Source organism: Telopea speciosissima, chromosome 1 (genome assembly GCF_018873765.1).
Source record: "Telopea speciosissima isolate NSW1024214 ecotype Mountain lineage chromosome 1, Tspe_v1, whole genome shotgun sequence".
Classification (NCBI taxonomy): Eukaryota; Viridiplantae; Streptophyta; class Magnoliopsida; order Proteales; family Proteaceae; genus Telopea; species Telopea speciosissima.
Window position 1 is genome coordinate 30014563 of NC_057916.1, and position 17154 is coordinate 30031716.

Sequence of the window (17154 nt, forward strand, 5' to 3'; positions counted from 1 at the left end):
TCCACCGCTGCAACCTCTGACCACCACCTCCACTTCTTTTATACTCATTTTCCTCTTGGAAAGTGATATAGCAATTTCAGTAATATGGATATCTAAATGGTGCGAATGGGTCCATGTATCAAACTTCAAACTTAGATCAATGATATGCCTTTTACTTCAATAAATTTGTTTTTTACTAAACCATATAATGGCATATACTCTCTCACATGTACATGCACCAAACCTCCATCCACACTCTGGTTAGTTTTGAATTTTTCAGTACTTTATTTTACCACATATCTAATTCCATTTGGATGGAAACTTTACCGAGTAGGAGATCTTCAAGTCTTTTTTTTTTTTTTTTGATGAGAATCTTCAAGTCTACCTGTTTACAAAAAATAGCCTTATCCAATACAGCACGTGGTAGAACTTGGGGTGATAACCCACCCTTGTGTCCCAGTTTGTCAATCACTAGGACCGCCCTTGGAGACAACTTTTTTTTTTTTTTTGGTGAGGCCTTGGGAGACAACTGACAACCTATTGACCTACAATGCATCCAGAATCAAGGCAAAGGCATGAATACAGTCAAAGCAAATGTGGAATTCTCAGCATTTCTTTGTGAAATTCAAACTTGCCACCTCGCCTCCACTTTGGATCAAAGTATCGGTATCGCCAATAGAACCCAATAATCCCAATATTGATACACTACCGATTCAGATTGGAGTATTAACCAAAAAGTGGTTTGATTTTCAACTTACATCCGATACGGTCCAATTTGTATTATATCGATATCAAACCGATATTGGCGATGACCGATACGATCACAATATCTATAACCCTGCACCACTGTAGGCACCAAAAGGAACCTATATATCTTTTATGGGGAAAAGATCCCTACACGTCAGTTGAAATCTGAAACTGCATGCGGGTACCCCCCCCACCCCCCAATCGAGATTGTTGTAACAATAAAAACAACTATAACTCAACTTTATCTTAATTAAATGGGGTCGGCTACATGGATTCTTGTCCTCCAATCAGTTTTATTCGAGGTCATATTTGATACAAGGTTTAAGCTATGCGTGTCTTTCTTCACCACTTCTCCTAAGATCATTTTAGGTCTGTCCTTAATTCTTTTAGTTCTTTTAATTTGAATCAAATCACTCTTTCATGCTAGAGCATCCAAAGGTCTCCATTGAACAGGGTCATGCCATCTCAAATGACTTCCTCGTAGCTTATCATGTATCAGAGTTACTTCCAATCTAGCGTTGATATGATCATTTCTAGTTTTGCCACTCATCCATCTCAACATCTTCATCTCTGTTACATTGAGTTTTATCTATATGATCCTTCCTAACTACGCCATATTTGGTACCATACATCATAATTGGTTGTATGACTATCCTATAAAATTTTCCTTTAAGTTTTAAAGGAATATGTCGATCACACAACACTCTGGACACACTTCTCCAGTTCATCCATCTTATTTTAGTTCTTTGTGAAACATCATCATCAATATAACATTATTATTTATGATTGAGCCAGGATACCTAAAATAATCACTTTGCGGAATCTCCTCTCAATGATTTTCACCGCCTCATTATCTGTCCTAGTGTAACCAAAGTTACACACTCGTCTTCATTCTACTTATCTTAAAATCTTTTGCTTCCAAGGTTGATCTCCATGACTTTAACTTAGCATTAATCTCTATTTTTGTCTCATCCACCAAAACAATATCATCAACAAAAAGCATATAACAAGGAACCTCATCTTGAATGTTTCTGGTTAAATCATTCATAACAAGCGCAAACAAATAAGGACTTAAAACTGATCCTTGATGTAACCCGATTGTAATTGAGAATTCATTACCTTGGCACCTCACAATTCTTACACTTGTCACCACACCATCAAACATATCTTTAATTATACCAACATATTTACTTGAAATTTTATCCCAAAAAAACCATATTTACTTGAAACACTTCTCTTCTCTAGTACTTGCTAGATTAATTCTTTAGAGACTGACATACGTTTTTTCTAAGTCAATAAAGACCATATGGAGATCCTCCTTGCAATATTTAAATCTTTCCATAAGTCTCTTAATTAGGTAAATAGCTTTTGTCGTAGATCTTCCTGGCATAAAATCAAAGAAAAAATTACATGGCTACCCCCTGAGGTTTTCCCTAAATATAGTACGACCCCCTGTGTTTCTAAAATATAGACTCTAACCCCCTGAGTTTAGGGTACTTGTTACACTCAGCTCACTCCGTTAGAGCATTCACGTCAAGCATTCTCATTAGTTGCTAATATGTTGGCCATTGATGCCTTAAATGATAAATATACCCTTAATGGGATGTGAGCTTACCATTTTGCCCAAAGGGAAACCCGAACTTCACACCCCCTTCCCCTGCTACTCGAATTATTCGCGGGTTTAGGGTTCTGGCGATCTATTGAGGTCATCTCAAACTCCATCCCCTGTTACTTGAATCATTCGTGGGATAAGGATGATGGGGTTTATGGTTCTTGTTGTGGCGATCTGTTGAAGCTATCTTCAACTCCATCCCCAACTACTCGAACCATTCGCAAGATAATGAAGAAGGGGCTTAAGGTTCTTGTTGTGGCGATCTGCTGATGCCATCACTGACCACCTGCAACGACGAGGGAGGTAATTTTTTTCAATCAAATTAGAATTTAGGGTTCAAATATGAGGTATTATGGTTCGAAGCTATAAGTTTTTTCAATCCGTACAAGTTTTTAGGGTTCGAAGCTGCAATTTTTGTAAATCAAATGCGATTTTAGGGTTCGAAATGATATTTTAAAGCTCAAATATGAGATTCAACATTATTAAAATGCTAGTTGATTTGGTATATTGATCTTAGGGTTTGAGAAGAGAGGGATAATTAAGATGAGGGAGAGAAGAGAGAGAAAATGGCATGTGGAGAAGGGCATATCTGTGGTGGAGTTGCAAGAGTTGCAAGTCCTATGCTTGCGGAGACAAGAACAGGTTCAGAAGTTCGATTGCAGCTCGCAGGAAAAAAAGATATGGCAATGATAAAGAGGATTCGAATGGGTTCTTTTAATAAGGGTTAGAATAGAGTTATATTAATTGAAGGGCAAAATTTTCATTTAATTTTTATGTTTAACACCGTCCACTTAAAGGTGTTGGGTGTATATTTTAGAAACACAAGGGGTCACATTGTATTTAGGGCAAACATTAGGGGGTCGTTGTGTAATTTTCCCAAAACCAAATTGATTCTTCGTAATAGTATTTTCTTATCTCTAGTGGATTTCAATAATCCCCTCCAACGCCCAAAACTGCACACAGGTGTTAAAGGAAACCCTTCCCCATCTTTGATCTAGATACCTACTTTGATCTGGAAACTACTACAAAACAAAAACTTTTCTATTTTCTTCCATATTCTCAAAATGTTTACAAAATCATCACTTCAGCCATCAATAATTAGCTAAAATAGAAAGATTACTGTCTTGAAAAAATAAATTCTACACTAGACATAAGAAAGGAACTTCCTTCACGTGAACCTTCTCTAGCTGGGAATGGGTTAGAGAGCAAATAAATCCTATTCCACCTCTAATTTGTTGAAATTTTCAGTAGCTCACCCCACGAAGGTAGTTACATCAAGCTCAAATCAGGATCATCTTCCTCATCAAGATCATGTTCACTGGATGGTCGGAATCTCTTTCCATCCCTTGGGGCTGTTCTACCCTTCTTTGGTTTTCCCCTGGAAAAGGAATTGGTATTAGGAATGGAACACTATATTTACAAACATATGTATACATCATATACCACATATGAATGTAAGCCTGCACAGTCATTCATATTCTAGGATGTGATCTGATAACCGTAAATTCGTGTAATCATCAATATATATAGGTTCTAAGATAAAGTGGTTCACTAGCCTGCAATTCTCTGTTATTTCCATTGAACCAAAACTGTTCGAAAGGCTTGGACATTAAATTTTTCTACTGTATACTTAGTTGAGGTATGATATACTCACTGTCCATTTGCAGGTGTACCTCCGCCCTTTGACCGTCTTGGACCAAAATCTGACCTTCCATCTAACAAAACAAAAGAAAGAAAAGACATTCCTATTCTTAGCCAGAATGTATATATTTATGCACATAAATGTTTTGTGGGTAGCCCAGGTAACCGAGCATGACTGCATAACCCCAATTTATATCTTGTGGAGATATGACACGGCCAATCTGAACATGGATGTACAAGGAATGCTCTAGATTGACCAGACACAAATATTCAGACCCCATCTCAGCCATACCACTTTCCATGTATTAGATTTATATCCTTACAATATAAGCCATTAAAAATCTGAATTGAGTGAAACTTGCCACAGGTGCAGGGGATGTTGATTGTTGACAACATGATAACATGCACTCAAATTTGAGTGCCAACTAAGCTGCCACATGGAATATAAAACCCTGTTCAGCAAAGGTTTGGCTACCTGAGCTACCCACAGAACTGGTGCAGCCTATCTATCTATCCATATATATATATATATATATATATATATATATATATATATATATATATATGTATGTATATGTGAGTGTGCCATGGACTCACCATCTCTTCCAACTAATTGTTCATCAGCCTGAAAATAGGCCAAAGTATAGTGTTAGGTAGGGACCACAATTACTCTTGAAATATATACATGCAACATCAATAACACAAAATGACTATTCTACTCTTTTTTTCTTTTTTTTTTTGAGACACATTTTGCTGAAATATTGGTTGCAGGATTTTTCCCAGATGTGAGTTAGCATTTATTTGAATCTCCCATTAGTAACATTGTGCCAGAATTCGTCGAACATAACTTTCTTAAGTATAGGTACAACCATAGAATAGGAAACTTCCAGCACCACTGATCAAATTTGATGTCTTCGGAAGTTAAAAAGAGTAGACAGGTAATAATTGGCAATTTGATCCACAAAGGTAAGATTCTCATAGACCATGAAGCATGAGTGTCAAAAACATGCTAGTTGGATCCCATCTGAGCAGCCAAATACAGTTTCAACAAAACTATGTCGAAGTGCTTGTGCAGACATTAGGCATTTACTGATGGAGTCCAATTTTACTGACCAGCACATAGTTGTGTTCAAAGACGGAAAATCAATCCACACAAATTCCTCTTTCTTGATAAAGACAATAAGAAAAAAGAGGGCATAATAACAGTAACTAAATCCTTCATTCACATTTCAGATACTCAAAAATAATTGAAAGGTTTTACTAGACTGTTGTTTAAAAGAGTAGTGGTACAAGAAGATCACAAAGTTATATCAATGAATCTCTTGTACTTAAAAAGTTTAAACTTTATGAAGTTATGAGATGGGTTCCTAATCGACAAACCATTAATGACCAGGAAACCAAAGTAACCAGGATCGCAGGGCATGATAATAAACCAAAAATAAGGGAATCTCTCTAGCTCACAACAGGTCAGTCTGATGAGGATATGCCTCTGGTCGAATGTACCTAATTGGGTGGAGAGCATATCCTCACAATTTGATCAAAATCTGACGGTTAGATGTGAAGTTATGGGACTGTAACAGAATTAACAAGTTCCTAAAACCAGAATTAGAAAGTCAGGAAACAGCATATAAACGGAGATTATTGGTCTCAGTCAATAACAGTTCCAGAAATCATAAAAGAAGTCCAGTAAAACCAGATTAGAAAGCAGAGAAATAGAAGTTACTAGATTGGGAACGGTGGCTGGAAAACAGCCACTAAGGTCTTCTAACCATGTAGCACCATGTGCAGGTCAATGGAATGGAAGTATGTGTTTCAAACAACAGAACAGGAAAATCAAATGTAGTTCAGTAGAAACAAGGTGAGAACTGAGATTAGACATAAGGAAACTAATAGTAAATAACAGCTACTGAGGTCCTCTATCCCCCTCCCTCTTCTCCCTGGACCCTGAGGTCCTCTCCCATAGCATCCAATCCAAAACCGACCAGCTCCTCATCTCCATAGTTGTCACGGCGTCTAGGTGACCCAAAGCGTTGGAGAGGGCCCAAAATCAAGGCGACACCAAGCGCCTGGACGCCTAGGCGTCGCCTTGACAACTATGCTCGTCTCCCCTATCCCTAAATGCGCTAAAGCTTACCCACCTTGCCTTCGCACCTCATGATTTTCTCTAAGCCCGACCCTTCCTCCATCATGTCCTCCTTGTACCACTTTGAGAGTCTTTCTGGACTTTGCATCAACCTCCTTAAATCCCACCTTTTCCTTGCTGGGGCCTATGAATCAGCAAGAGTTTCTCTCCTTGGGATGATAGGTTTCTCTCTTGGCTGCCTCCCGGTCAAATATTTGGGGCTCCCTTGATGCCTGCTAGATTGACGGGCCATCACTGCACCCCTATGCTTGACTTGATCCGCAAAGGACTCCAACTTTGGAAGGGTTAACACCTCTCCTATGCAAGCTAATTAGATTAGTTCCCCAACCCTACTATATCTACTGTGGTGTCTTTGGGTTACCTAAATCTACTATGAAAGCCTTGGAATCTCTAATGTGTGAATTTTCTTTGGCAAGGAGCTGAAACCTCCAGATTCCTCCATCTCTGTTAGTTGGGCTTCCACTTGCCTTCCCAAGAATGAAGGAGGCCTAGGATTGAGAAGGATAAAAGATTCTAATTCAGCGGGTATCCTCAAGCTAATTTGGAAAACTGTGACCAAGCATGATAGTATTTGTGTCAAGTGGATCTACTCAGGCCCCTTGAAGCACGATTCTCTTTGGTCAGTCTCCCCATCCTATGATGCTTCCTAGGTTTGGCGCAAGATCCTTTCCCCTTGATCACTGTTCTTGGGGCTATCACCTCCAAAATTGTGGATGGGGATCTCTACTTCCCTCTGGCTTGACAATTGGCATCCGATGGATGTTCTCTTTTCAGTAGTGGGCACCAGGGCCATCTACTCCTCTGGCATTGCCAATTCCCCCATGGTTCCTGCCCCCCACCCTTCAACCCTTCCCCCCAGTCCTATCCGCCATACGGTCAACTCTTCCCCCCCCCCCCCTTCTGGCTGGCCTTCCCCATCATCGGACTCAGTAACCTGGCTCCATTCCCCCAATTGCCTCTTTAGTTCCTTCTTTGCTTAGGACTTTGTCAGAGTCTAAGCCCCTCCCTGTTCCTTGGTGCAAGATTGTTTGGTTTAAAGGCCACATTCCCTGTCATAGCTTCACAATTTGGAGAGCCCTCTCTCATTGCCTTCCCACTCAGTCCTTCCTCCTCCATAGACAGATGCATGTGTCTCCCTCTTGTGTCCTTTGCTGGAATGGCCTAGAGGACATCGACCACCTATTTTTCCCTGCCCCTTCATCTCCACCATTTGGAAAAGGGCCTTGGATAGTTGTTGGCCTCGTCTTAGAAGAATCCTTCCCTTCTCTAGGGAATGGCTTTGGGTTGATATGACCTTCTCAAGGAACTCTATATGCGATACAACAAGGAAACTTGCTTTCAATGCCACCGTCTCTCATATCTGGATGAGCGAAATCTTCAAAGATGGACCTCCAACTCTCGTTCCTTTGATAAGATTTGGAATGCCATCTATTTTGATGTTAGCTCTAAGTTCATTTGTTACCTCATTGTAATGTTTTAGATTCCCCAAGGAACAAGCATATTGTTGTATCGTGGGATTTACCTGAGACCTTGATTCAGCCTCCTACCCTTTTACTAGGGTAAGATGCTATGTATTGTCTCTTTCTCTTCCTCCTGTATATTCTCCACCCCCCCCCCTTTGGGGCTTTTGGTAATAAAATTTTTATTCACCCAAAAAAACAGTAGATCAGCTTACCTGTGTAAGAAGAAAGGAAAAAGGGATATGTTTGTCTCCCCACCAATGAGGAGATGGCCCCTCAACAATCTACACCTTGGAATCTCACCAAGCCTTGCTGTCTTCAACAGCATGGGTGTCTCACACTCACACACATGCACAAAGCACTCATTCAATAGCTGTCAAATCATGAGAGGTTAGAGAGTGCCTCCACCTTTATTTATTAACTGTTTTGGTACAAAAATAGAAACTCTCCCTTGGCTAATGGAGAGATTAAAACAGCAACTAAATAAAGCTTACAAGGAAATAGAAACTGCAAAATATAGAAAACTAATATTCTTGATGGCTAAGAAACAAAAAATAGAAACTAACTACTTAATCCCTCATAGGACTTAAATCCCTAATATTTGGGCTTATAGAATTGGCCCATTACAAAAACAAACCCAAGAATATAAAGCCCATGCCCATACAACCCATTGGACTCTCAAAATTACACATATTAGTCCATTCTTGGTTCAGTTTTTGATGGCCTGGTTTGCTGCTGCCCTTCTTGTTCTCTTGAACTACATCATTGTGCATCTCCTTCAATGGCTTTTGGCAGTCCCACATTGGAAGTTACTCTGCTTTCACGTAAGAAAGCTTTGAGGTTCCTCTTGCCCCACCCCCACCTGCCCAGTCCTTGGTCCTTGAGGAACATGCTAACGATGATTTGCATGGTTACTCCATGGGGAATATGTGAGACACACACCAAATGTTCAAACTTTCCTTAATTGTGAATATTTATTGTTTTTCGGCACAAAGTCCAACCATTGGACAAATAGGTATGGTCTAAATTGGCCACTCGTCAAATTTCATAGCCAAGAAGTATATACCCCACCCCCTCCCCTCAAAATGTATCAGCATATTTAAGATATTGACCCTATTTCACTGCATGGTCAACTCTATTATGAATGAAATTTGACATGTGAGTCCAACCTGCCCACGCACCTGATCTGCAACGTGGCATATATTAAATCCACACAAGAAGGCTTTGTTTTCACCAAATATGACTTTACTCTCCAAAATTCTCAGGTACTGCAAGGCATTTTGGGGGTGGGAGGTAAAACTTTAATGTGACTTACTTTCCCAAGCTCTAAGCTCTTACTTATTTATCATTTCATGCAAATGCAAATTTACCCTTTCTCTTGCTCTAGACCATTGGCTTTCTGTGGGTGATTAAGAATGCTTCCCTAAACACTTGATTTTACTGTTGTTTATCTTTAACCATTGGTACTTCTATTCTGGTTTTGGACCATTTCAGACTCCTATAATAGGTTAATTATTACTGCCTTATGTCTAGATGAGAGGGCCTTCTCCTTGTCTCCGAAACAATGAACACTAATCTGAAAATCATCAGCGAGCAGAATTCTGTTCCCTTCACCTAATTTGCTTCTTAAAGGGTACATTAACAGAGTTTTCCATTATCTGGCCCCATAAATAACAAAAGCTATGAAAATCTGACCTCAGACTCCGCAATTTCTATACTAAGCATGCTTGCCAATAAGATGAGGCAAAGCATGAAAGTTCAAATGAGTCATTAAGCCATTAAGATAAGGCAAGGCATAAAAATTCAAGGAGACATTAAGCTAGTTTTATGCTACTATTCTTTAGATTCCATTTTATCATACAGAAACGAAATTAACTCCTACAAGAAAGCTGAAGTAAGAGTGGGAAAAAGATGAGAAGTCCAATTGCAACTAGATATGTCAAATGCAGGATACATACTGCTGGTGAGGTAACTGAAGACAATGAGAAAAGCCTATCTTCAGGCTGGAACTTCCTAGACCGCTTCAGGCTGCATGCAATTTCACAAAATTTATACAAATTATAACAATATCCCACAACAATCAATATAATCATCAACCTTAGAGAAGTCCAGTATCAAGAGAATCCCAAAAAGCATATTTCAAGGAAAAAGAACTCCATTGTCAAGTAAAAGTATGTTAGCCATAGTCCTAAAACAGAACCAGACTGGTTCGGCTAGAAGTGGACACATTTTCAGTTCAGTCTGACCAGCTGAGGACTAGAAACTGAGTCGTCTGGTTTTAGTTTTCTTGAACCTCAAAAACTACCAGTTCTGATTTGAGAAAACCCAAAGGTTTTTTTTTTTTAAATGAGAGACCAAATTTTTAGGGGGGGGGGGGAAGGTTATGACATTAGAAACAAACCTTATTTTCCAACTGTACCCCCCAGTGCTTATTTAAGATCTCCTAGGTTTAATTGTGGTAAAATGCTACTCAAGTTTGAAATGCAATCAAAAGAGAAAATCTCTAAGAAAACACTGGCGCCGAATTGGATTTTTCTTTTTGTCAAAAACTGCCAACTTCTCTCCTACCAACCTGAGATGGATTTTTTTTAATAGAGCCCCCTCCCCCACCCCCTAATAAAAAGGTGAAGGCAGGATTTGATCCCATAATAGTCAAGGTGTCTCCTAGGCATCCAGGTGCCTTGTTGGTGTCGCCTTGGGTCATCTAGACGCCCTGACTAGTATGATGGCCACAATTTGACACTGTCCTTACCAGTGGTGCTAGACGGGCATATTGGGGGGAAAAAAGGAAAAGAAAAAACTCGCATATGTTATTGGGCTCAAACTTTCAGACTTTCATATCCAAACATAGAGGAAAATGTCTCTCCTAAAAATATGATGTGCGCCAACTGAAAATTGGAATTGAATTTGAGGGGGGAAAATGACATTTTTTAGATCCAAATATTAGAAAATTCAAAAACAAGCCAATCTATCCTTTAATAGGGATTCCACACCAAACATGCTCTCCTTGAACAACTACCGCTCTTCTTTCTGTCTTCACATTTCTCTTCAACTTATCCATCCAATGATTTCCCTGCTTCTTTCTCCCCTCACACTCTCTCTTCAGTTTTTCCGTGTACATGAAGAAGGCTTAAGCCCCACCATATTTTACCAGCTTACTAACTTCAATAACAAATTGCATAGTTGTCAAGGCGACGCCTAGGCGTCCAGGCGCCTGTTTTGGTCCTTGCACAATAAGTTCCTCTCCATACGCATAAGGGTTTGACTATTTATGGGTTTTTTTTTTCCTTATGATGCTAGTTATTCTCCTCCTCTGGTAAGTCAAAAATATCATTGTAAATACTTTTTTGGCGGACTGATCATATCCTTTTGGTGTGATAGATCAGATTTCCTTTGTTCTTGCCAAACCCTAAGTTTTTGGGAGATTTTTGAAGAACCCTATCTCTTGTATGTTGATCTCTGTGTTTTTTAGAGGACTTTTTCTTTCCATATTGGACTGTCTATGGTCAAAATTTCAGATCAAACATACAAACCTAGTTTTATGCTTTCCAAGAACCCTCATGAATAATGGTTGAAACCTTTGCTAACCGATTAGAACCAACACCATACCTTATACGATCCCCAAATTTTGAAATCAGGACTCCAAAAGGGTGCCAATTGTCTAGCCAAAGATAAGTATCACAACAATCATCAATGCCTGACCGAATGACATCACAAACAAGATATCTATATTTAAGGATTTTCCTCCAAACCCAAGAAGCATCACTAGGACAGGAGGCAGTCCAAATGGAATCAGATTTAAGATACCTGGAATAGACCCAATCAGTCCATATACTTTCTTTCTAGATGCAATTTTCCAGATATACAACCATGTCTTTATTTTTCTGTCCTTCAGTGTAAAGGACATTTAAGTTATGTGGACCTGTCCACTTAAGTCATGTGGACCTGTCCTTTATTGTAATTCTCTTTTCTCACATTAATATGTATCTCCCCCCACCCACGGTTCGAGAATTCTGCTATTCTCTCAAACCGTGGGCAGTTCTCTCCATTCTCTCTTCTCTTCGATCTTCCTTAATGTCGAGGTACTGATATCAAGTTCTAGTGCTTTCACAAGTATCATGACCAATGTCCATAGCAAATATTATCCAAAGAAATTGGACTACAAAATCCCAAATTTATGTTATTAGGATTGCTTGTTGGTTTTATTCAAGTTGGCATGAGTTATTGTTCTCCAATTTATTCTGTTCATAATAAGACAAGGGACCAACATTTTTCCTTTTACTTCCAGATAAAGACAGCATGGGAAACCCAGATGAGTGAGCTGCTCATATTGGTAAGGCTGAATCAGGGATCACGTCAAGTTCAGGTTTCATTCAGTAGAAATGCGGTGGGTTCAGATTGCATCGAAACATATATTTCTACCCCTATATCAATTTTTCTTATTTTCTCCATTGAGTTTATGCTTCATGTAACTAACATCCAGAGACCATAAGGGCACACTGATCCAAGGGATAGACGACAAATACATGATTCACTCTGCATGAATAATTTGACATTTGCATACTTCATTAAAAGTGACGAGAAAAAGAAAATTATACTCACTCCATAGGTTTCTGTTTCTTTGAACATAGAATAAGTTTCTCATATTAAAGCCTAGACGGTGGGCCTTGGTGCAATGGTAAAGGTTGCTCCATTGTGACTAAGTGGTTACGGGTTCTAGTCTGGAACTAGCCTCTCTATGAAAACAGGGGTAAGGCTGCATACATTCTGACCCTCCCCAGACCTCGCAGTGGCAGGAGCCTTGTGCACTGGGTACACCCTTTTTTAGTCTTACTCTTAATGTCCCTCCTATGAAAGCTACAAAGAGAGGTGAGAAAATCAAAGGATCAATTTTCTACTGGGCCAACTACAGACCAGTCCGAATGACTACTAAAAATTCCAAGAGTTTGTTTTCAGTCTCCATCATTAATTTAGTTTCCACTCCAAAGGAAGGCGAAGAAGAAAGTCCTTCCACCCCAACAAGAAAAGCTGTACAACACACCTTTCCTTTTATATAAATTTTTTAAATCAGTCTGTAAATCCATATGTAGAATACTGAATACTACATGTTGTAAGCATGACCCAGAAGCTTGATTGAGTACTTGAGAAACAAAATCAGTCAACATCTCTAAATACAGAACATGTTGTAGAAACCAAAAAAGGCGAACACTTGAAACTCAAATAAATTATAGATTAGAGACTCCATTGGGCTCCGCAAATTTTAGTTCCACAAAATACTCAAGTAATGAATAGTAATTTAGAAATGGGAAAAAGGATTCTGTCCAGGAGTATAGCTCCTGCGCCCAGACACATGATGGGGCGAAATGACTGCTCCACCCCCCATGAAAGGCAGAAATCCTGCCCCTGTTGATGCTTCCATGCACACTCCCATTGGTCCTTGTGTTGGCACAGGGGTCATGCTCCCAGATAGAGAACTCTTCCTAGTGGGGGGGTAGGTAGGTAGGAAAACTCTAAAAGCCTCCCAGATAGGATCCCAAGACAAACCCCACTTAGATAGCAAACCCCAAAATTGACCGAATTCTCAAACCTCTCATAGTAACACCAAACTCTACAAAATAATAGTTAATAGGAAGGATAAGAACCCTTCAAAAGATGGGAATGATCCAATGAGCAATTTGGGAGATATTTGGGTAACAACAATCTCACGAGCGGAGATCTTAGGAACAGTAAAACTCAAATTAAATTCAATCCACCCAATGGATTGGTCTGCAATTCGGAAGACCTCAAGTTCAATAGTTTAAATAAAAGCCCTCTGGATTAAAAGTAATTTTAAAAACCCAAATTCTGAGATAGAGAAGACTGAGAAAAGAGAGAACTTTAGGTAACTCACAAACCAACAGCCTGAACCCTACCAAACCAGGGTCAAGTGGAGGTATGGGGGTGGCCTTTAATGCCCTAAAGTTTCAGTTGAAATTGACCTAAGGTTGAAGATTTATGGGACACAAGATGGTGGCTGAAATTGAACTAAAAACAGAGCATACGATGGAAATAGAAACTGAAATTAAACTCAGAATACTAATTACTTGTTATTGGGGATTGTTTGGGTAGTTGAAGGACAATGTTCCTTGCTGAAATCAGGTACCAGATCTTCCCAATAAGTACTGATGTCAAACAGAAACCCAAAACAGCAGGTAGTTGGCTGTAGAACAGAGAAAGAAGAAGAAGAAACCTATCTCAGGTTTAGGGAATCCCACCCACTCTGTCTCTCACAGATTCGTATAGCCAAAGGCAACTCAGAACTTCAATTAATCAATTGTATTAATGGCTTTGAGCCTTACATAGATTATATAGACTGAAAATAAGCTCCTACTCAAACTAGAATAACTTAAAACATACTCCTACTATGAATGGGAGTGCTACTAAGCTATTACAGTGTTGCTGAAATAAAAGACAACTAAAAAGTAAGTATTCCTACTTGAACTAGGAATGTAGGAATGGAAATAAACTAACAATACTACCACTAAGCCTAATCTATAGCTGGACGATACATTGTAGTCTTCAATTAACCTGATCTAATCCAGCTGGCACGGGCCCCACTGGATTCTGTAGCTGGACGTTAAATTGTTGTAGTCATCAATTAATCTGATTTCATCCAATTGGCATGCCCCCCACTCGATTCTGGAAATAAACTTCACTCTCAATGTACTCAATATGGGTTTGAATAAACCCTATATGGGTCAGATACCACCTTAGTGCCCAATCGAATGATCATATCTACATCAATCCCCCCCCCCACTTAAAAAAAAAACTCGTCCACGAGTTTTGATAAGTTGGGGAATAATCTTCACGTGGTGCACATCCGACTTTAAACCCTAGCAAAATTCTGGCAGTTCCTTAAAGATACGAACGTAATCGTATAGGCAAGGAGTCCATTCTTGAAAGTACTTTGGGGGAATCATAAAATCCACGTGCTCAACCTTAACATCTTCGGACGTGTCCATGGTCATCCATGAATGCATCGTCAACCATTTCAGCTTCAAATTCGAACTCTTGAAGTTCACCCTTGTCATCACTTCCCCTTTAAACATTTAGATGCTTTCCTTTCTTGGCTAAAGGATAGTAGGAAGCAACTGAACATATCCATCTTGTAGATGCTTCAAGTTCCAATCACACATTAAGAATAGAGTAACAGCTCAGGTTGGGATGCGGTGAATCACACCAGTAACTAAAATACTGGGCAAGGATCATAAATTTAATAGCTTTGTATTGGGGATGAACTTTAGGATTGCAAAGTTGTGCAGATTGAAATTGTTGAAACTTATCATTAGAAGGGAAAAAGAAAAGATGAACCATAACTTCATAATTGAAATGTATGAAGATTCTTATTATTATTGTTTTTTCATAAATGCCTCGTACATTGTTCTATTAAAGTTATAGGAACATATACATGAACCCAGTACTCTTGTGCCTTTGAGTTGAGTCAAAATCTTGAATTGATGAGTAATGGTTCTTATTACCTATGTACCATACAAGCATACAACATGACACCCTAAGTGCAGAAGGCCGGCTTTCCTTCACAATTCTGTCAGCTTCTTCAAATTCTCTGAAGAGATCTTACAAGAAAGTAACCAATCAAGTACTTCCCATGAAGAATAGAGATACATGTTGCAGGCTACAGTTTTCCTGACTTGTGTCTCAGCGCCAACAGATTGAGTAGATTACCAGAAGGCACAGGTGAAAAATAAATATTATGAATCAGAAGCCACTGCAAAATTCCAACCAACTTACGCAGAGAATCCCTTAATAGTAAAGAGTTTAGATGGCTGCAAATTTGGGTCAGAAAAGTGGTCGAAAATACTATTACCATTCAAATATTCTGACAGTAAGCTATTACTGTGGGTTCTACATCCAAATATGATGAGTTTAGATCAAAACTTAACAGAAAATTGACAACACAGGAACAATGGCTGTATTTGAGGAGGTAAACCACCACTCACACACTTTAAAAACAAAATCTCGTTGTGGAAGGTCAAATCACATACTTGGTTGTGCTCTTGGAAGATGATAGGAACCATTCGAAACCTTTCAATACATTCCCACACTGATTTGAATCTTGTAAGTAGCTTGTCTCTAATTCATAGACCTGGAAAGACGCCAGAGGTTATGGCTTCATATTCAATTAAAAAAATAAAATAATGAATATTTCCTGGATGCTGCTAATCATTTATGGAAGGTCTTAAAGATTAAACTCCAGTACACTGATATCAAACTATTCACAGAATGTGACAGTTGGATGGTCATGCAGAACAGGAAATATACCAAAATAATGAAGAATGTGGTTGCTCTGGTTAATTCCATTTTATATGATCAAAAACCATCCGCTTCAAAAAAAAAAAAAAAAAAAACTATTGTTGTTTTTTTTTTGGGGGGAGGGGGGTGGGGGTGAGGAAGAAAAGCAATTAATAACTGTATCCACCCACATAATCAGTAGGCACTCTTATTATTTTTTTAGAACTAAATTGGGCAACACCAAAAAAATTCTGAAGTGATCAAAGTACGAAACTCAATTTGATGAAAATATAGTTCACACAGACCTACATTATTAAACTACTCTAGTAGCCAAACCGCGGAGGATTGAGCATCATTCAAGTTAACAGTAACCTGTCCTCTCTAAAGTTCAAAGGATCTCCATCAAACAGCCAAAACCTCATTCGAAAACTCAATAATCTCAAAGGACCAATCCCCATAACTTAAAAAAAAAAAGAAGAGAAGGGAGAAAAGTAATACAACGGAAACTGTATAATTCATTTCGTTTTACAGATAGATCACCAATTTTTTTGTCTGAATTGAATTATTCAGCAAATTTTGACCTATTGTGACATAATCCACTTCAGGGGAAAAGAAACGAAAGGAGGAAGGCAAAGTACCTGCTTTTCTATGTTTCGAAGCTCTAGGTGAAGCTTTTCTCTCTTGCTCATTAAAGATGCAAGCATGGCCGAAGGGTTCGACGAAGCTCGTTGCCCTGAAGAAACAACATATAATAAATAAGAAAAAAAAATTTAAAAATCGATTGAGAAGTAAAACCATTTTCTTCCTGGCCTGGGAAATAGAACGTAAACAAACAGAATTGGAATTCTCAACGGCTACCATCTGATTCCATCTACGCGCAAAATTTCGAAACTTGAGACTAAAAACTATGGTTCCCTCCCCATGGAATTTGAATCTTTATTTGGTCTCCCTCTTTCAAGTTTCGACAATTCCAATCGCTAGGGCTCCCGACTCCCGCCTTTTTAACTAATCCCACACCGTAAAAGACCTCCAACGGTGAATATGGGATCTAGGTAACGGTATTGGTGCCGTTATCACCGTTATTCCGAAACTTAAACGGATTCGGCTCCTCTGCAGCTCAGGGTGCGCTGGAAGATGTCCAGCGTACCCACACAGCTCGACATGTGGCTGAGGTGCTCTTCCGAAGGTTCGGATGGATGCGCATCACTGAGCTGGATGCACATGCATCAGTGTAGAGAAGGATTTCCAGCTCAATAGAGGCGTGCATCCATCCGAGTCCTCCA

General features: G+C 39.1%; 1 protein-coding gene across 4 annotated transcripts; it reads right to left on the reverse strand.

The window, feature by feature from the left end:
* Nucleotides 1–3402: 3402 nt before the first annotated feature.
* LOC122657533 (chromatin modification-related protein MEAF6) lies at nucleotides 3403–16879 on the reverse strand. Of its 4 annotated transcripts, XR_006332322.1 has the most exons (8): nucleotides 16730–16879; nucleotides 16510–16604; nucleotides 15625–15725; nucleotides 9541–9610; nucleotides 4550–4604; nucleotides 4455–4499; nucleotides 3993–4053; nucleotides 3637–3716 (listed from the first exon to the last, which is right to left on the reverse strand). XR_006332322.1 is itself a non-coding variant. In XM_043852266.1 (7 exons), the coding sequence occupies exons 1-7, from the start codon at nucleotides 16740–16742 to the stop codon at nucleotides 3608–3610; spliced, it is 507 nt and encodes a 168-aa protein (XP_043708201.1). In that variant the 5' UTR covers nucleotides 16743–16879; the 3' UTR covers nucleotides 3403–3607. The 4 variants fall into 4 exon arrangements, 3 of the variants coding, with proteins under 3 accessions (XP_043708201.1, XP_043708210.1, XP_043708220.1); XM_043852266.1 differs by lacking the exon at nucleotides 4455–4499 and having other exon boundaries at nucleotides 3403–3716; nucleotides 3993–4083; nucleotides 4577–4604; XM_043852275.1 differs by lacking the exon at nucleotides 4455–4499 and having other exon boundaries at nucleotides 3422–3716; nucleotides 4577–4604.
* Nucleotides 16880–17154: the final 275 nt, after the last annotated feature.